A 21,786-nucleotide genomic window follows, 5' to 3' on the forward strand; every position below is an offset into this window, starting at 1 on the left:
ACACATTCATGTATATATTTAAGAAATATTTGCATTTATATACTGTATATACATTTATATAATTTATATTATATATAAATATTTTATATATAAATATAACCAATTTTTCTTAAATATATACATGATTGTGTGTGTTTTTATATATATATATATATACCGGTAAATAATTATACACATACACACACATATTGTGACAATCAGCGGCTGGAGTGCCCGCTTGAGCCACTGGGGGGCACTCCTTCTCTAGTTTTCATTACTACTTATGGTTTCATTTGGACTGATTATGCTTTATGTCTTTCACCTGGTTTTGATTATGCTTGTTAGCTTCTATGATTTAAGCCTTGGTTTTCCTTTGTGTCTTTGCTCAGTATTGTATGTGTCTGTCTGCATTACCTAGCGTTTTCCCAGTTCCTTAGTGTTTCCTAGTTTCTCAGTTCCTGGACTCCCTGCCTGTATCTGGTTTTCCCGTTTGCCTTGCCCCTGTATTGTACTTCTGCTGTATTGGACTGCTTACCTGGACTCTGACCCTCTGCCTGTGTACTCGTTGTGTTATCTGGATCTTCCTCTCAATAAAGCCTGCATTTGGATCTCCACTGTCTGCGTCCTCGGGCAGTTCATGACACATATATTATGTAAACACAAACTTTTATTTTGGATGCGATTAATCGCGATTAATCTTTTGACAGCCCTATTCTTAATATAATAAAGAATGCTTAAACACAAATGCTGCCGAGTGACATCAGTTAGCAAGTCCTGACAATGTTTTAATTTTACAATGATTTAGTATAATTTATTTCACTGTTATGTTTCAGTAAATAAATCTACTGACAAAATAAAATAACACAAAGTATAAGACACATGACCTATTGACATGCGTAGCCTTTCTAAATTATAGAAAAACTGGGCACACAATGTTAACGTTTAGCCTACTTTGCTTAAATTTGATCCAATAATAGAAGCCTCCATTTGTTTCAGTTCATTTGTACTGTATTTTGGGTACTGTGATTAAGAATTTGTTTAACTACAATGTTTCACTTGAATTTATCGGCTACCACAGTTCTAAATGAGTCGCGGCAGATTATGCAATAGAGAGAATAAACTGACACTTTTTAAAGTCTGTGATTATAGCGCCTCTTAGCGGTAAAATGCAGCAAATACACATCCCCAATTTTACCACTGTGGAAATGGCGGCGGTAAAAGTATTATTCTGGTTGTCAACCAACTGTATGATTGATGCATGTGAATGTTACTGACCACAATCTCTCCAGTTTACAGTGTGAATCCTTCAGTACGTCACATAAGTGATTCACTCCTGTGTTTCTTATTTCATTCCCGCTCAGGTTCAGGTCTCTCAGGTGTGATGGGTTTGATTTCAGAGCTGAAGTCACAGCAGAACAACCTTCATCCGTCATATCACAGAAACCTAACCTACATTGGGAGAAATAAGACAAACAAAGTCTTAATTCTGTTTCAATCAAATACCAAAACTATTTTGCCTTTCGTTTAGATTAAATTATTCTTCCTCACCACAATGACTCCAGTTTACAGTGTGAATCCTTCAGTACGTCACATAAGTGATTCACTCCTGTGTTTTTTATTTGATTCTTATTGAGGTTCAGCACTCTCAGGTGTGATGGGTTTGATTTCAGAGCTGAAGTCAGGACGAGACACTGTTCCTCTGTAATACTGCATTCACGCAGACTGAAGACAGAAAGAGAACAGACAAACTGAAATGCTACATCAGGGATTTTAATTTCTGATACTCTGTTTTTAAGGCTGTCACACTAGTTCTGTGTGCTGGAAGATGTTGATTCTTCTCTATAATTTTTCAACAATATATTTTGTCAGTTGTATTTACTCTTTATCGTAGCAGATTTCTACAGAACGAAAGTTACACAATCAGTACATTGTCAAATTCTTAAACTTTAACGCAATAGACCTTAGGCAGGTTAAACAACATATTGAATTGTATGTCTATTGTGATGGGGCTATAGAGGTACTTTTTAATCGCTTTTGACTATGCCACTTCAATTTTACATGGGCAGGAGATCCCAAAGGACTAGAGGGTTTCAACACTTTTAAGAAAAAGAAAATACACACAAAATAAATAAATACAAAATCCCCCAAAAAACAAATTACAAAATTCGTACACAGCACACTAAATGCACAAATACACACCAAAAGCTCTTTCCACACCACACTTGTATGACTAATATAAATACCCTCAGCAGCGCCCCCCCCCCTCTATTGACTTGGCTACACTATGAAAATGAGTTTGTGAGATAAATTTAAATATATACTGGTACACGAAGATTTATTACTAACTAGTTAAAAAACATTTAAAATAAAGTGTAACAGAAGGTGCATAGCTATAAACACTATTACTTGCTGTCTTAAAATAAACTAAACCGTAAACTTTAATCAACACAGTAACTGCTGTACAGTAAAATGTTACCAACTTTAGATTTCCCAGCTTGCATTCTGGGTTCATCAGTAGATCACTGAGGTTTTTCACTCCAGAGTCTCCTAGTTTATTCTCATTGAGGTCCAGATCTCTCAGGTGTGATGGGTTTGATTTCAGAGCTGAAGTCAGGATGACACACTGTTCCTCCGTTATACTGCATCCACACAGACTGAAGACAGAAAGAGAAAAGAAAGCGACTCAGATCTATGATGGCCCACTCATTTTTTTTGTGCAAGGGCGTAGTTTTGGTTTGAACATTGGGAGGAGTTCAAGTGTCAACCGTTTAGCGGGTCCCGGGGCATGCTCTCTCATGAGATTTACTTATTTGTTTGTTTGTTTTTGCAAAATAGTTTTTTGTGGTATAATCCACACATGCATTGATAACATAACTGCAATAAAGTAATAGTTAACAATTATTTGTTTACATAGGATAATAATGCATTTTATTTTATTTAAGCTACTTATCCGTTTGACAGAATTTTCTAAATCAATATGCCATGGTAGGTCAAACTAACTTACTTAAAATGTTCTTATATTGAAAATTTTAATTTCCTGTCATCTCTTGGCATATCTGAAAGCCAGGTTTTTCCTAATATTTGTCATTATTAGCAGAAAACACAAATTGTTTAGTTAATAATTCAAGAAGGTACTCTTGATTCTAACTTGTACTTGGCCTAAAAGGTTGTTCTGGTAATTGTTTAACTATTCACATTTATTACATAAGTACATACTCACAGGTAAGATCATTTATGTCTCCTCATTACCATAAGGCCAATGTTAACTTTTTATCTTTCTATTTTTATCTATAGCATTTGCAATGAAAAATAGTAACCTACACATTCAGAAACTATACACATGCCACAGTTGTTATGTAAATCTTTAGTGAAAAATCTATTCTCTTAACAGATAATCTATTGCAAATTCTACAAGTTAGTCAAAATTTACCACAATAAATACAATAGAATTTGATAAATTCTAGTAAGAGTGGTCATGAGTTGTTTAAAAAGCTTTCTAATTTTGTCACGGTTGTTGAAGACATTGTTTCCTTCTCGTCTCGTGTCTATGTTTGTTTATGTGTGAGTGGGCGTTGTCCCGCTCACGTGTCCGTCAGCGCTCCAGCTGATAATCATCATCATCATGCTCACCGTCACAGCTGCTGTTCATTTCCGTGCCCTATTTATACTCACTCCATTCTCTGTTCCAGTGTCGGATTGTTTGTTGAGGTCCTGTCTGTTGCCGTGTCTGTTCTGCCCGTGGAGTTGCCGTGTCAGTGTTCGTCTTGCCTTGTCTTCCTGCCGTTCGTGTTCTTCGTCACTGGGTTCACCGCACTCCAGCTCCGGATCGGGATTCTTCACTGCACCAGCGCACCACAGACCATCAAGTCCCTGCACGAGCCTGAGTCGCCGCCCTTACTTTCTGTTGTGTTCTTGTGACCTGATCTAACCCTAATAAACACTTTGAGTACCTGCATTTGCTTCCTGCTTTGTTCGCCCATGACAGAACAATCCGACCATTCCATGGAAGCAGCAGGTGGTGCCGCAGCAACGATGGACGATTTTGTTCGTGCAAGTATCCAAAGGATGGACGCACAGGACCGTCATCAGGGGGAAGCGGCGCGTGCGATTCAGGCTCTCGTCTCGCAGGTGTCCGAGCTGACCCAGCGATTTCAACATCTGCAACCTCCCGCTGCGCCAGCCGCACCGCCCGTCCCTCCCATACCACCGATGCCCGCCTCCCAGTTTGAACCTCGCCTCCCAACTCCTGAGCCATACGCGGGTGAGTCTAACCTTTGCCGGCCGTTTTTGACTCGATGCGGCATGCATTTCGCCCTCCAACCCCGCACCTTCGAGAGAGAAGAAACTAAGGTGGCGTTTGTGCTGACTTTACTGACTGGGAGAGCGGCACTATGGGGGACGGCGGTGTGGGAGAACCAGGAGTCGTGCTGTTCCTCGTTCCAGGAGCTCTCCTCGGAAATGAGACGTGTTTTCGATCGTGCGGTCGCGGGGAGAGAGGCTGCCAGGGTTTTGTCTGAACTTCATCAGCGGGAGCGATCTGTTTCGGATTATGCTATCGAGTTCAAAACCCTGGCGGCCGAGTGTCGCTGGAACGAGGAAGCGCAGTGGGATAGGTTCCTGCATGGGCTGGCCGACCGCGTCCAGAGGGAGATCTACGCCCTGGACCTGCCTCCCTCACTGGATGGACTTATCGACCTGGCTCTGAGGGTGGACGCTCGACTAGCTCGGGTCGGACCACGCGCTCCATCCAGCCTGCGTTGTGGGGGAGTAGAACATCAGTGGTCCAGCGGTATGGACGCGGCCGGTCCCTCCGATCCCGAGCCCATGCAGGTGGGTCGAGCCCGGCTTTCCCGGGAGGAAAAGGAGAGGCGGAGGTCCCTTGGCCTTTGCCTGTACTGCGGGGGAGCGGGACATTTTGCTAACAACTGCCCGGTAAAAGGCCAAGCCCGATAGTAAGCATGAGGCTACTATCGGGTGGGATCTCCGCCGCAAAGTCCTCATCTTCATCCACCATCCTCCCGGGGAGACTTAGATGGTCTGTCCACGATCACCACTGCACCGCACTGGTGGATTCCGGAGCTGAAGATAATTTCATGGACCGCACCTTTGCACTACAGCTTCAAGTTCCACTCAGAACACTTCCTCAGAGAATCACCGTACATGCACTCAATGGACAGTCACTACCTACCATCTCCCAGACCACCGAGAACATCACGCTCATCACCTCAGGGAATCACGCAGAGACAATATCATTCTTCATCGTAGATTCACACCACACACCCGTTGTCTTGGGTCACCCCTGGCTCCATCAACACAACCCCCGCATTGACTGGAAACAAGGAACTATATCAGCCTGGAGCACTGAGTGTCATAAGTCTTGTCTTGTGTCTGCCTGTTCTGTTGTCTCTGTCCCTGTGTTTCAGGAGGAAGCAGTGGATTTATCAAACGTGCCCGCGGAGTATCGTGACCTGGGGGAAGTGTTCAGTAAGTCAAGGGCTGCTTCTCTCCCTCCGCACCGTCCCTATGACTGTGCTATAGAGTTAATGTCAGGTAAGTCTCCGCCTAAGGGCAAGATTTATTCGCTCTCGGTTCCAGAGAGAGAGGCTATGGAGAAATATATTTCTGATTCTCTAGCATCCGGGTTCATCCAACCTTCCTCATCTCCAGCGGGGGCGGGGTTCTTTTTTGTGGGGAAGAAGGATGGATCGCTGCGACCTTGCATTGATTACCGGGGGCTGAACAACATCACGGTAAAGAATACGTATCCTTTGCCGCTGATGTCTTCAGCCTTTGAGAGGTTGCAGGGAGCATCCATCTTCACAAAACTGGATTTACGCAATGCTTATCATTTGGTCCGCATCAGGAAGGGGGATGAATGGAAGACTGCTTTCAACACCCCTAGGGGGCACTTTGAATACTTGGTCATGCCTTTCGGGTTGTCCAACAGTCCCGCAGTCTTCCAGGCGCTCGTCAATGACGTGCTGCGAGACATGATCGATCAGTTTATTTATGTTTACCTGGATGACATTCTGATCTTTTCCTCGTCTCTCCAGGAGCACGTGCAGCACGTCCGACGGGTTCTCCAAAGGTTGCTAGAGAATGGGCTTTTTGTCAAGGCGGAGAAATGCGCTTTTCATGCACAGTCGGTCCCTTTCTTAGGACACATCGTGTCGGCTGAAGGTATGCGTGTGGATCCTGACAAAGTTAAGGCTGTGGTGGAGTGGCCAAACCCAGATTCCCGTAAGGCCCTACAGAGGTTTTTGGGGTTCGCCAATTTCTACCGGCGTTTTATTCGCAACTTTAGCCAACTAGCCGCACCTCTGACTGCCTTGACCTCTCCCAGAACTGCGTTCAGGTGGTCGGAAGCAGCCGAAACTGCTTTTTCCAACCTCAAGAGCCGCTTTGTTTCGGCTCCCATTTTAATCGCCCCTGATTCCTCACGTCAGTTTGTGGTAGAGGTCGACGCGTCAGAGGTGGGGGTAGGTGCAGTTCTCTCACAACGCTTACCTTCAGACAACAAGATGCATCCGTGCGCGTTTTTATCTCATCGCTTATCACCAGCTGAACGAAATTACGACATTGGCAACAGGGAGTTGTTGGCGGTCAAGTTAGCCTTGGAAGAATGGCGTCATTGGTTAGAGGGGTCCGGGGTACCCTTTATCGTCTGGACGGATCATAAGAATCTGGAGTACATTAGGTCCGCCAAAAGGTTGAACTCCAGGCAGGCTCGGTGGGCACTTTTTTTCGGCCGTTTTGATTTTACCCTCTCGTATCGTCCGGGTTCCAAAAACATCAAACCCGATTCTTTGTCGCGTATTTTTGATAGATCCGAACACGCACCTACTCCCGAGCGGATTTTTCCTGAGACCCTAATTATCTCTACGCTCACATGGGAGGTCGAATCGAGAGTCAAGAGGGCTCTAGAAGGGGTAACACCTCCGATCCGGTGTCCACCGAACCGCTTATTTGTGCCGGAGGAACTACGGCCAGACGTTATTCGGTGGGGCCATTCTTCTAGTCTAGCCTGTCATCCAGGAGTTGGTCGCACCCTCTATTTGGTCAAGCAACGATTCTGGTGGCCGCTTATGGCTCGCGACGTTCACGATTTTGTTTTGGCTTGCTCAGTTTGTGCTATTGGCAAGTCGTCCAATCGACCCCCAGATGGGTTACTCCAACCGCTGTCGGTGCCTTCGAGACCCTGGTCCCATATCGCTCTAGATTTTGTTACCGCCCTCCCACCCTCCCAGGGTAACACGGTAGTTTTAACCGTGGTGGACCGATTCTCGAAGGCAGCCCACTTTGTTCCCTTGCCCAAATTACCCTCAGCCAAGGAGACAGCGGTTGCAGTCGTTAATCACGTCTTTCGGTTACATGGCCTCCCGACAGACGTGGTTTCCGACAGGGGTCCCCAATTTGTGTCCAAATTTTGGCGAGAGTTTTGTAGGTTGCTGGGGGCGACGGTCAGCCTGTCTTCTGGGTTTCACCCCCAGAGCAATGGTCAAACTGAGAGAGCCAACCAAGACCTGGAGAGAACCTTGCGATGTACGGTTGCCAGGAATCCTTCCTCCTGGAGCCAACAACTGCCTATGGTGGAGTACGCCCACAATTCATTGCCAGTGTCAGCTACGGGCCTATCTCCTTTTGAGTGTAGTGTAGGGTACCAGCCACCTGTTTTTCCTAGTCTGGAATCCGAAGTCGCGGTCCCCTCCGCCCACGCCTTCGTCCAGAGGTGTCACCGCACTTGGACTAGAGCCCGGGAGACTTTACTCCAAGTGGGGGCGCGCACCAAGGCCAAAGCCGATCGCCACCGGCGTAGGCCTCCCGTATATGTCGTCGGTTCCAAAGTGTGGCTTTCTACAAAGAACATTCCGCTCCGCTCCGTATCCAATAAATTGGCTCCTAAATTCATTGGCCCGTTTTCTGTCACCAAAATCATTAGTCCGGTGGCAGTCCGCCTCAATCTTCAGGAGTACAGGAGAATCCATCCGGTATTCCATGTGTCCAAAATTAAACCCGTTTTTTTTTCTCGCATTAATCCGCCTGCCCCGGTTCCCCCACCGCCGCGACTCGTAGATGGGGAACCATCCTATTCGGTCCGTCGCATTCTGGACTCTAGGCGGAGGGGACGCGGATTCCAGTACCTGGTGGACTGGGAAGGTTACGGTCCGGAGGAGAGAAGTTGGGTTCCAGCTCGTGACATCCTGGATCACTCTCTTATCGATGACTACAATCGACAGGTAAGGGAGTCTGGGAACGCCGTGAGGCGTTCCTAGAGGAGGGGGTACTGTCACGGTTGTTGAAGACATTGTTTCCTTCTCGTCTCGTGTCTATGTTTGTTTATGTGTGAGTGGGCGTTGTCCCGCTCACGTGTCCGTCAGCGCTCCAGCTGATAATCATCATCATCATGCTCACCGTCACAGCTGCTGTTCATTTCCGTGCCCTATTTATACTCACTCCATTCTCTGTTCCAGTGTCGGATTGTTTGTTGAGGTCCTGTCTGTTGCCGTGTCTGTTCTGCCCGTGGAGTTGCCGTGTCAGTGTTCGTCTTGCCTTGTCTTCCTGCCGTTCGTGTTCTTCGTCACTGGGTTCACCGCACTCCAGCTCCGGATCGGGATTCTTCACTGCACCAGCGCACCACAGACCATCAAGTCCCTGCACGAGCCTGAGTCGCCGCCCTTACTTTCTGTTGTGTTCTTGTGACCTGATCTAACCCTAATAAACACTTTGAGTACCTGCATTTGCTTCCTGCTTTGTTCGCCCATGACAAATTTATGTTGGTGCAGGATGATGTTTTCTCCTCTTTTTGGTTTTGTGGCTGTTTTAGATCATGTTTGACTTTCTCCATTGTGTTTTAAAGTGGTAAATTCTCAATAGAACTCAAATGGGTTGCACATTTTATCACCAGCTTCGAGATAGGAACGGCTCGAGCGAATCTTATCACACTTTTGTAGCGCATTGGTGAACGCTCGTAGAGTAGCAGTGATTCGCGAGCGGCACTCATGCACACAGTCAAATAAACCGGACTTCAGTCATAATACACAGATAATTGGTCCGTTTGATTCGTACGGGAACATTGTGCTTATAAAATCTCTGAACGCGCGATGTATATAATAAATGGCCCGATTCTATGTTTACATTAACCATGGTAAGCTATAAATATTGCTTGCTTGTTTTGGTTATTGGGGGGTTTACCTCCCCCATCCCCTCCACAAACTACACCCCTGGTCATGTCTGATAGTAGTTTGTCATTTGAAAATCACTACACATATTAACTGAATAAAAAATATATCAGAATAATCTAATGTTTCCTTCAACAGTCAAAAACTGAAATAATTATTAAAATCAATTTACTGTGGTTTTGTGTCTGTCAATCGCCCCTGACTCAATCAAATGAGGAAATAGCACTAGCAGCTACTGTAACATTACTATTAAAGGTAATAAAAATACAGATTTTAACCATGTGAAATACTCACTTCAGTGTGTTGAGTTGACAGTGTTTATCCTGCAGAAGAGCAGAGATCTGATTCACTCGTGTGTCTCCTAGTTCACGACCACTCAGATTCAGCTCTCTCAGGAGTAACGGGTGTTTACCCACAATTCCTCTCACATACTGACAGGCTTCATCTGCAGCAGGACCCAAAAACCTGCAGAAGAGAAGATGAAGAACGATTCAGATAAATTCTTAACTAAACTTGGTGTAATGACAAAATCCAATTTTACATGATTTTAGTCTTGGAATCATGCAGTCAGGTTTGATGTAACAACATATTATGTAGATTATTGTATTATTGAAATAATATTTCTATAAATAATTTGGCTGCATATAATGTATGTTGTGTTATTTCATCACATCTCACCTCAGTGTCTTCAGTTGACAGTCTGGATCCTGTAGTAAATCATCGAGCTCCTTCACTCCTGATTGTCCAGGATCATTTCCTGTGAGATCCAGTTCTATCAGGTGTGAAGGGTTTGATCTCAGAGCTGAAGCCAGAGCTTTATAACCTTCTTCTGTGATGCTGCAGTCTGAAAGTCTACAGAAAAGCATATAGAGATTATATCACTGAATATAAAGACAAACGAAATGCCCAGTGTTAGACACAATAGAGTAAGAGTCTAACATTATCAACTCACCTGAGTTTCTCCAGTTTACAGTTCTCCTTCAGTCCGTCAGAGAACCGCTTTGCTCCCGAATCCTTCAGATTATTATTGCTCAGGTCAAGATCCTTCAGACTGCTGGAGTCTGAACTGAGAACTGAAGCCAGAGCTGAACAGCATTCCTCTGTTACCGCACACTGGCTGAGTCTGAAAAAATAAATAAAATTGCCAATGTATTTGATTCAAACCAGCTTCACCAGTATGAGAAGCATGCTAGCGCCTCTCGAGGCCAGGGAGTGAGTTTTACAGACTCATAGTTTCATGTCTCATGATTAGTTCAGATACAGTTAGCTGGATATTGCAATCTTTCATGATTCTTATTCTTAATCTCTTTTCATTTGGACCTTGCCACAATCATTTTGCTATGTTATAATTTATGTGGCTTCTGCACTATAAAATAAAGCAGAGCAGATCTACAACTAGCAAATCAAAAATCAAATTTTGTAGGTTTCATTAATTCATTATGGTCTTTATGGTGATAAACAAAGTAGATAGTATATTGGTAAACAAATTTTTAGTCGTCACAATTTATGTTAATTAACTTATGGTATTGAAATCTATTATTTACACACACTTGGTAAAGGATATCTAAATCACACCTTTTGTCTGCTGTCACACAACTTACCTCAGTATCTCCAGTTTACACTTTACACTCTTCAGTCCAGAGCAGAGATGAATTATTCCTGAACTCTGTAGATTATTATTGTTCATATTCAGCTCTTCCAGATTGTTATCTGATCCGAGAACTTTAGCCAGACTTGAACAGCTTTTGTCTGTTAAGTCACAATCGTTTAACCTACAAGAAATAATTTAGAAATAAAGTAACATTTTATACAAACAATGGATTTGCTATACAAATATTTTAAAAATCCATTTAGTAATTTTAGACAAACAATAAATATACTCTAGGGTGGTGGGCTACACTAACAATACAGCTTTTCTCATTCTGCTACATAAAAACAAACAAACAAACAAACAAACACAATTGAATAAAGTAAATGTCATCTTTAATGAAAAGGAGTTTAGTTTGATTTAACTTTCTTAATGAGTCTGTAGACGTGGAGAATCTGGGAGTTAATGATGATTTGATGTGGGCGACACAAGTATTCAAAGTTTGTCACATGACTCACACAGAAATCTGGAGGGCAAAACATCCATAGAACTGCATCAAACGTCTGTAAATTTTACACCTATTCCTACCTACAAATATGATTATTATTAATATTATTATTAATTTTAGATTTTAATTATTAAAATCAATTTACTGTGGTTTTGTGTCTGTCAATCGCCCCTGACTCAATCAAATGAGGAAATAGCACTACCAGCTACTGTAACATTACTATTAAAGGTAATAAAAATACAGATTTTAACCATGTGAAATACTCACTTCAGTGTGTTGAGTTGACAGTGTTTATCCTGCAGAAGAGCAGAGATCTGATTCACTCGTGTGTCTCCTAGTTCACGACCACTCAGATTCAGCTCTCTCAGGAGTAACGGGTGTTTACCCACAATTCCTCTCACATACTGACAGGCTTCATCTGCAGCAGGACCCAAAAACCTGCAGAAGAGAAGATGAAGAACGATTCAGATAAATTCTTAACTAAACTTGGTGTAATGACAAAATCCAATTTTATACGATTTTAGTCTTGGAATCATGCAGTCAACTTTGATGTGACAACATATTATGTAGATTATTGTATTATTGAAATAATATTTCTATAAATAATTTGGCTGCATATAATGTATGTTGTGTTATTTCATCACATCTCACCTCAGTGTCTTCAGTTGACAGTCTGGATCCTGTAGTAAATCATCGAGCTCCTTCACTCCTGATTGTCCAGGATCATTTCCTGTGAGATCCAGCTCTATCAGGTGTGAAGGGTTTGATCTCAGAGCTGAAGCCAGAGCTTTAAAACCTTCTTCTGTGATGCTGCAGTCTGAAAGTCTACAGAAAAGCATATAGAGATTATATCACTGAATATAAAGACAAACGAAATGCCCAGTGTTAGACACAATAGAGTTAGAGTCTAACATTATCAACTCACCTGAGTTTCTCCAGTTTACAGTTCTCCTTCAGTCCGTCAGAGAACCGCTTTGCTCCCGAATCCTTCAGATTATTATTGCTCAGGTCAAGATCCTTCAGACTGCTGGAGTCTGAACTGAGAACTGAAGCCAGAGCTGAACAGCATTCCTCTGTTACCGCACACTGGCTGAGTCTGAAAAAATAAATAAAATTGCCAATGTATTTGATTCAAACCAGCTTCACCAGTATGAGAAGCATGCTAGTGCCTCTCGAGGCCAGGGAGTGAGTTTTACAGACTCATAGTTTCATGTCTCATGATTAGTTCAGATACAGTTAGCTGGATATTGCAATCTTTCATGATTCTTATTATTAATCTCTTTTCATTTGGACCTTGCCACAATCATGTTGCTATGCTATAATTCACGTAGCTTCTACAATATTAAAAAAGCAGAGCAGATCTACAACTAGCAAATCAAAAATCAAATTTTGTAGGTTTCATTAATTCATTATGGTTTTTATGGTGATAAACAAAGTAGATAGTATATTGGTAAACTAATTTTTAGTCGTCACAATTTATGTTAATTACCTTATGGTATTGAAATCTATTATTCACACAAACTTGGTAAAGGATATCTAAATCACACCTTTTGTCTGCTGTCACACAACTTACCTCAGTATCTCCAGTTTACACTTTACACTCTTCAGTCCAGAGCAGAGATGAATTACTCCTGAACTCTGTAGATTATTATTGCTCATATTCAGCTCTTCCAGATTGTTATCCGATTCGAGAGCTTTAGCCAGACTTGAACAGCTTTTGTCTGTTAAGTCACAATCGTTTAACCTACAAGAAATAATTTAGAAATAAAGTAACATTTTATACAAACAATGGATTTGCTATACAAATATTTTAAAAATCCATTTAGTAATTTTAGACAAACAATAAATATACTCTAGGGTGGTGGGCTACACTGACAATACAGCTTTTCTCATTCTGCTACATAAAAACAAACAAACAAACAAACAAACAAATAAACAAACAAACAAACAAAAACGATTGAATAAAGTAAATGTCATCTTTAATGAAAAGGAGTTTAGTTTGATTTAACTTTCTTAATGAGTCTGTAGACGTGGAGAATCTGGGAGTTAATGATGATTTGATGTGGGCGACACAAGTATTCAAAGTTTGTCACATGACTCACACAGAAATCTGGAGGGCAAAACATCCATAGAACTGCATCAAACGTCTGTAAATTTAACACCTATTTCTACCTAGAAATACTTATATACCTCTCAAAAGAAGAAAAACAAAGATAAAAAGAACAAACGACAAGATTTGTGAAGCCGCCGCAGCATTTTAATCACTAAAACGGAAATGGCATGACATTGTAAAACCCTCAACGTAAAAAACAAAGCTATATTTAACTACAGTGATATTAAGAGATCAAATTCAGTTTACTCCCTGATAATGATGCATACTAAATAGATGCAAGCAGAATACAAACTCAAAACGCTGTATGTCAATATGATTTGCAAAAATAAATTTGAATGATGTTGTGTTTCTTTTATCTACAAAAACAATTGTTGAAAAACAGAATGTCCTGTTTAAAACTAGTTTACACATTATTGATTATTAAGATGGTAAAAAATGTGTATAGTTCACCATAAAAATTGTAAATGAATATGGTTAAATAACATTAGTATTGATACAGACTCTTTATAATTGTTGTGGAATTGCTGCTTTATTTTGCACCGCCATAGGGTTAATTCATAGGGTTTGAAAGCCCGGACGAGGAACTAGAGAGTGAGTTTGGCTGGTGCGCCTGTGATACATTTGTACTGCGTTACGATTGTCTGTCGTTCTTCAGATATCACAGTATACTTAAATCTGGTATATAATTAATATATTTCTTATAGAGGTTTATGATAAATGTATTTTTCTTTTGAATTACTTTTTAGTCTTTAAATCATGTCTTCAACCTGACTCCTGGAGGCCCAGTGTCCAGCAGAGTTTAGCTCCAACCTTAATGAACACATCTGAACCAGATAATCAAGCTCTTCAGGATTACTTGAAAATCACAAGATGAAGCAGGTTGGATATAAACTGTGTAGCGCAGTGGACCTTCATGGCCGGGTTGAAGACCTCTGCTTTAAATTACTTACAGAGCTTTTTTGGAGATTTTCACAACTTCCAACAATCTAAAGAGACACTCGTCTGATTTCTTGAATTTCTGAAGCTCAAACTCCTCCATCTCCTCCTCTGATGTCAACAACACAAAGGCCACAGCAGACCACTGGGCCGGTGAAAGATCAGCAGATGAGAGACTTCCTTCTCTAAAGTGGGTCTGAATCTCTTTCACCAGAGTTTGATTATTCAGTTCATTCAGACAGTAGAACAGATTGATGGATCTCTCTGGAGACAGATTATCTTCTAATTTCTGCTTGATGTACTGAACCATTTCCTCTTTGCTCTGGTCATTGCCATCTAACTGTGTCAACAGTCCTCGTAAGAGTCGCCGATTGGACTGGATTGACAGACCGAGGAGGAAGCGAAGGAAAAGGTCCAGATGTCCATTATCACTCTCGAGCGCCTTGTCCACTGCAGTCTTGAGCAAATCAAACATGATTTCATTTTTGTTTTCCTGTTCTGTAGACTCTTGAACAAACACACTTTTCTTCTTTAGGTCTAGAAACAGATGTGCATAAAGGCCTGCAATAAACTCTTGAATGCTCAAGTGTACAAAGCAGAAAGTGGTACCAAGAATGATCCCTCTTTCCTCCTTAAAGATCTGGGTACACATTCCTGAATACACTGATGCTTTATAGACATCAATACCGCAGGATTCCAGGTCTGTGTCATAGAAGATCAGGTTGTTTCTTTCCAGCTCTTGAAATGCCAGTTTCCCCAGTGAAAGGATGGCGTCTTTATCCCAGGAAACATCTGGTGTGTATTCTCCATCATACTTTCGTTTGCTCTGCTGGATCTGAAAGCGGAGAAAGTGTGTGTACATTTGTGTCAGAGTCTTGGGAGTGTCTTCAGTATTTGATTCCTGCAGTGTTTTAGAGGCTTCATCAGACTGAATGTTTTTTACATCATTACTTCTTTTCTCTTGAAATATGTTCTGGAGAACAGTGGCTGAAATCCAGCAGAAGACTGGGATGTGGCACATGATAAAGAGACTCTTTGATTGTTTAACATGATCAAATATTTCACTGGCCAGATTTTTATTCTTGAATCTTCTTTTGAAGTACTCTTCCTTTTGAGCATCATTGAATCCTCGTATCTCTGTCACACGGTCGATACATTCAGGAGGAATCTTACTGGCAGCTGCTGGTCTGGTGGTGATCCAGATGAGAGCAGAAGGAAACAGATTTCCCTTGATGAGGTTTGTCAGGAGAACATCCAGAGAGGCTGGTGATGATACATCACGCCACGTCTCATTGTCCTTAAAGTTTAGAGGAAGGCGACATTCATCCAATCCATCAAGGATGAACAGAACTTTGAATTGATTCCTTCTTGTAAGGTTCAGTGCTTTTGTTTCTGGGAAAAATTGAGTTATAAGATCCAACAAACTTTGTGTTTCTTTCTCCTTTAAGTTCATCTCTCTGAATGGAAGTGGAAATATGAAGCTGATGTCTTGATTTTCTTTTCCTTCGGCCCAATCCAGAACAAACTTTTGCACAGAGACGGATTTCCCGATGCCAGCAACTCCTTTAGTCAGTACAGTTCTGATCTCCTTGTCTTGTTCAGATGCTTCAAACAAATGTGTGCATTGAACTGGTATCTCTTGTGAATCAGGGCACCTGGAAGCAACTTCAATCTGTCTGACCTCATGTTCAGTATTGACCTGTTCACTACAACCCTGAGTGATATAGAGATCTGTGTAGATGTTATTCAGAAGTGTGGAGTCACCGTGCTTTGCAATTCCTTCAAACACACATTGATACTTCTTCTTTAGGCCACATTTTAGATGATTAATGAAGTTCAGCTCATCTAAACACAGGAACAAATACAGATAGTTAAAGATCGTTCGTTTTAATTAATTTTTAATTTTAAAGATAGTTTTAATTATATCTCCTACATTTTGGTTATCTGACAGATGGTCATGAGTCTCTTACCTTCTAGAGTATTAGCAGCTTCATCTTGCTTCATCTCTCTCAGGTAGTGTAGTGTGAGATCAAGAGCTGCTTCTTTAATACTGCATCTGTTCTCATTAAAGTCCTTCACTAAGCATCCTGTGTCATCTTTTTGTAATATTTTCTTAAACCTTTCCAGCTCATTTTTCAAATAGGTGATTATTTTGCTCTCAAGATCCTACAAAGCAAAAATAAATATAATAAATAATAATAATAATAATCAAATAGTACATCTACAAAAAATCTAAGTAAAAAAAATCAAAACTTTTATCAACATAACATTTTAATTAGCTGTTATTATTAATAAATACAAAATAAACATTTCTCACATTTTCATTCGTATTATGAGTTCTTAAAATGAAGAGTAAATGGTCAAAAACAATTAGATATTAAATTTCTACTTTTGCAGGAAAACATGATAAATAATCTAGTTGTTTGTTATAATTATTAAATATTTATGAAAATGTATGAAAGTTGTCTTACCTGGAAGATCCACAGGAGATCGTCTGTGAAAATCTCGTGTTTCCTGTGAGTCTGGAAATCTGAATCTAATGTTTCATATTGAGGCCTGTTAGCAAATAAAATAAATCAAAATACTGCATTTCCAGGAAAAATATGACCAAAATCTCCAGTAAATATTTTAGCAAAGACAAAAAAAAAAACCTCTGGTAAATATTTTAACTATACAGCTTTATGATAATTATTCATCAATACACCTTCTAACACAGTCTGTGACCAAAAATAAGAAACAAATGAAATACCTTTTGGTTGGTGATGGTGTTTCCTCACTGAAGTTTGGTTGGCCACCATCTTTTGAACAGTCACTCTTCACAGACACAGAGCTGGACACATGTGAGCCTGATCTTTTCCTAATGACACAAAGAACATAGAGAAAAGAAAAGAAAAACACTTCACTACAGGAGATACTTCAGTCTTATTTGAAGATGACGTTTAATGGTACAAATGGTAATTATATACAGTATAGTTGTGTATTTGTCCTTCTCATGACTGGATAGATGGATTTATTCATGTTGGTTGCATGATCTTTTTGGTAAACGTATGCCCTCTAGTGGCTGCCTGTGTAATTGTGTTACTGGAAAGAAGCTTCAGACTGAGTTCAATAAAGAGGAAATCAGACTAGCGGACATTGTATTCTGTGAATTATTGTTGTATTTGGTTAAGTTTAATCACATTGTGTAGAAATTATAACTCTATAATTTAAACAATATAAAAATACCTTTTGATAGATGTCTTTTTCTCAGTGAAGTTCGGTTGGCCACCATCTTTTGAACAGTCACTCTTCACAGACACAGAGCTGGACGCATGTGAGCCTGATCTTTTCCTAATGACATAAAGAGAAACTACAGGAGATACTTCAGTCTTATTTGAAGATGACGTGTAATGTTACAAATGGAAATTATATACAGTATAGTTGTGTATTTGTCCTTCTCATGACTGGATAGATGGATTTATTCATGTTTGGTTGCATGATCTTTTTGGTAAATGTATGCCCTCTAGTGGCTGCCTGAGTAATTGTGTTACTGGAAAGAAGCTTCCATAGAGATATCTATATAAAGAAGATGGGTCTGTCTGCGGACTGCAAGAGAGGGGCGTAACAGGAAGTGGGCGTAACAGGAAGTGGGTGTAACTTGAAGTGGGCGTAACTTGAAGTTGTCCAAATCACACAGAACCACGCGATATGTCAAACTCAAAACGAGATGTTGTCGGCAATATGCCAGCTCGTAAAGAGTCAACGGTAATAATATTTTCCAGAGATAACCGTGTAAATCGAAGTGTATAAGTAATATTGCAGCCTTTTACATTGCAGCAAGGGCAGAGCAAAGCGTTTGGAACTTTGAGCTTGTCAATCTGTCTCGCTGAGTGTCACACAGATGCAGGTCATTCTACAGAAACTACACTTTTGGTATGGCAAGATGTCGTTTAAACTTAGACCACATTATTAGATTACCATTTTACTTTATGAATACACATAAATGACAGCTTAAAGCTAGGGTAGGTAATCCTGTTCAGAAACATTTTTTTTTTTATTGGGTGAAATGGTCCTTCCATTCTGATAGTAGTCAATAAATTATGTGGTCAGAAAAAGGAATGAAAAAACTCTGACCAATCACTGCCATTCGGTGCGAATGTAAAGAACCAATCAGATGCCTTCATGTCTCGTGCCCGAGCACCACTGCGTCCAGAGCCCTGCGTGCACTAATCACATGTCACCGTTTCCGGAAACATTTAGGTCACTACACCGACTAAGCAGGAGTTTGCGGCACAATGGCAGAAAAAATGAAGCCAAAACTACCAATACCAGCTTTGCTTTTAACTACTCGCCCTGACAAAAAGGCTAAAAAAAGAAAGTCTGTGGCAGAAAAGGCTGCAACGAAACTGGCACTTGATGAAGCCAGAGGACAAACTCGGGTCAACATTGGTTCAGCATTTGAACGGTGGAGACAACTAAGGAAGCTGAAGGGCCTAAGAAGCGATGCCGAGGTTGCGGTCTTTCTGCTGGACAGGTAATTATTATTTTTCCAAATGTGGATGCGCGTTCATGTTTGTGGGGGGGGGCGTAGCTTTGGACGGAGCACTGACAGGAGGGGGCGGAGCTTAGAAGAGGTGCCACTTTCAAATCTGGCTAGCTCTCCAACATTACCTACCCTAGCTTTAATGATTTATTATATTTTTTGTGTATTTATTTATAGACCGCATAGGCTATACCATTTTTTTGTAACTGGTGTTACCTTACTTATTTGGCAATATTAAAGTTTTTTTTTTTTTTTTTGTGATTTTAAAAAGTGAATCAAGTTTTAAAAATTTCAATTTCATTTATAAATGCTTTTTGAACTTTCTTATTCACAAAATATAAAGCAGAACAACTCTTAATATTAAAATAGACCACAGCCATTTTAAATCCTATGTTTTACAATAATGTTTTTTTATTATTATCATTATTATTAGCCTACTGTAATTATGAAATGCAGCCTTTGAGATCCACTAAAAAAATGTTTTCAGCACATGTAGTCAGAGTTACAGAAAAATAATAATAATGCAACAAATAAGGAGATTGTCTTATTTTAATCAGGTTTGTTAAAAGTGTGCTTGAATGATGTTAGTTCATTTGCGCAACCATGTATTTGCTATAACGAACATATTTGAACACCAGTTAAAATCAAGTAATGATGCAATCCTTTAAATCTTATCTTTTGAGTGTAGCAGAATTAAATGGATTTAAAGTTTAAAATAATTTTACAATATGTAAGTTTACAAATAACAATGTTTTGTTTTAAAATGTAAAGAAATTGTAACCCTAACGTGTCTTTTAAGTGTAATATTTCTGTAACTAGGGACAGAAAAATGGACATTTCCATAGAATGACCCAGTAGTAGATCACCCTGGAGTGGTCGCTTTCCATTTAATATTATATTATATTATAATAATTATAATGTAAATGCATGGGTAAGATGTCACCTAATAGATGTACATGCATAGAGGTCGTCTAATTTATTGTTTTCTATACCAGTTTACGACTGTTTCCTCTTTATTTTTTGTGCAGCTGTGGTGCTTTCGAGGTGACAATTCTTCATTTGTCCTTTAACCCTCATTGTGTTGCCTTTCAAATAAAAGATTGTGTTACGGGTGTGCAGTGTGCTTGTTGTTCATTTGTCTCAAAAGTATCATAAGATTTGTTTGTCAGTGTCAGGTACATTTAGCTGTTCATTAGTGCTGTTGATATCAGTCAACATTTTTAATCATCAGCAAAATTGAATCATCAGCAAAAAAAAAAAAAAGGAATACAATAAGACATCAAAAGATGTTTAAAATTATTTATTTTTTTTTTTTTTTTTAAATAAATAAATAAAGCCCAATTCCAAAACGTTATATTAGTGCTTGCTCCACACTTTAGTTGAGGTGGGAAGAATAATTGATAGAACCATTGCAATATGGTTTTCTTGCAATACATTATCAGTATCCGGCACTAATGCAGATTGCAGCTTGCTTTACTGTATACCAAAACAAGCATTTCAGTTCTTGAACAGCTAAGAGTCAGTTTAATCAACTCTAGTATGTTCTGTTAAACTCGTGCGAGAGCGATTCAAAATCATACGGAACTGTCTTTTCTCTAATTGCTCTCGCGGTACTTTGATATCATGCACCGACCGTCTGTGCAGCGCTGCTTTAAGCAAGGGGGTAATCCATCCGCCGGAAACTGAAGCCTCCGCGGGCGCCGCCATTGTAGCAGAACTTCACCTGCTGTTAGCACTCCATTGACTCCCATTTATTTTTGCGTCACTTTGACAGCGAATAACTTTACATCTGAGGCGTCCAAAGACTCCATTTGTCCATTATTTATTTCTAAAGAAACTCGACAATGTATAAAAGGCTCCATTACCTTGTATCTTACGTTATGGCCCCGTAGAAGCCGTTTTTGTAAAAATAGGCTAACGATTGCGTCATAACTCACGCGACTCTCTGTCGCACTGTAGAGAAATTACCGTATAGACCGGCGTAGAAGCTCGCAGGCAATCGGGGGAACGTGGAGGCATAAAGTCTGATAAAGTCAAGGGAGAAGCCCACAGAGAGTGATAAAGTTGCTCCTGCTGCTAGCTCATGGACAGCTAATACTCACGCTCTCCGTCTCTGCGAGATTCGGAAGGGAATTATTCAGATTTACAATGAAATCTTTTTTACAGAAATCTTCACAGCGACTAGAAGACTGACAGCTGTCAGACACGTTGCTCACGTCACCAAGCTCAGTTTGAGCCTGCGCAGTACGCCTGGCGATCAGGAAGTGAGTGCTTCAAATGGGCTTCACTTTTCTCCGTTGAAGTCTATGGGGTCGCTGTGTCCATCTTATATACTGTCTATGGCTTTAAGTCGAAAAAACAGTGAGCAACTTGAAGTGGGCGTAACTTGAATGGACGTAACTTGAAATGGACGTAACTTGAAGGGGCGTAACTTGAAGTCTTGCAGGATGCAGACAGATACTATTGATATAAAGCTAGATGTCTTAAGGGCGGAGTCTCGAACGGCATTACCCGGCGGCCATCTTGTCACAGGGAAGCTTTCTGGCGAGCTCTGTGGTATCTGATGTAAGGTGAGTGATCTGCACGAACACAAATCCTCTTATCTCGCTGAAATCTTCACGGATTTACAAACGGTTTGGTTTCTTACAAACGTTATTAACGTGGCTATAATTCTGGATGCTTTAACATGTTGAAATATACAATATTATAATTATTCATAAGTATGCAGTGTCATAACTACATCTCTGACGTTTATAACAAACCAACCCGTTTGAAAATCGGTAGAAAATTGAGCAAGTTATGGTTATTTAAAAAGTACATGCACCATTAACACAATGTTACGAGTGAGCGAGCCCCCTATGCAAGATGGCCGCCGTGTGCGGACATCGACCTCCATTGGCCAGCAGGGCGGACGAGACATCTAGCCTTTATTATATGATATCTATGGAAGCTTCAGACTGA

At 40.6% G+C, this 21,786-nt stretch overlaps 2 protein-coding genes across 2 annotated transcripts; both read right to left on the minus strand.

The window, feature by feature from the left end:
* Positions 1 to 1,214: 1,214 nt before the first annotated feature.
* LOC306988226 (ribonuclease inhibitor-like) lies at positions 1,215 to 10,024 on the minus strand (the record flags this gene model as incomplete). Its single annotated transcript, XM_079593033.1, has 4 exons — positions 1,215 to 1,428; positions 2,460 to 2,633; positions 9,453 to 9,623; positions 9,837 to 10,024. 4 exons carry the CDS (start codon positions 10,022 to 10,024, stop codon positions 1,215 to 1,217), a joined length of 747 nt encoding a protein of 248 aa, XP_079449159.1.
* Positions 10,025 to 11,476: 1,452 nt separating this feature from the next.
* Positions 11,477 to 17,627, minus strand: LOC306988941 (NACHT, LRR and PYD domains-containing protein 3-like). Its single transcript, XM_079594168.1, has 9 exons — positions 17,529 to 17,627; positions 17,053 to 17,160; positions 16,775 to 16,859; positions 16,274 to 16,469; positions 14,318 to 16,148; positions 12,828 to 12,998; positions 12,180 to 12,350; positions 11,906 to 12,079; positions 11,477 to 11,692 (listed from the first exon to the last, which is right to left on the minus strand). Exons 4-9 carry the CDS (start codon positions 16,305 to 16,307, stop codon positions 11,518 to 11,520), a joined length of 2,556 nt encoding a protein of 851 aa, XP_079450294.1. The 5' UTR covers positions 16,308 to 16,469; positions 16,775 to 16,859; positions 17,053 to 17,160; positions 17,529 to 17,627; the 3' UTR covers positions 11,477 to 11,517.
* Positions 17,628 to 21,786: the final 4,159 nt, after the last annotated feature.

This window comes from Phoxinus phoxinus (assembly GCF_949152265.1).
Source record: "Phoxinus phoxinus genome assembly, chromosome: 20".
Lineage (NCBI taxonomy): Eukaryota > Metazoa > Chordata > Actinopteri > Cypriniformes > Leuciscidae > Phoxinus > Phoxinus phoxinus.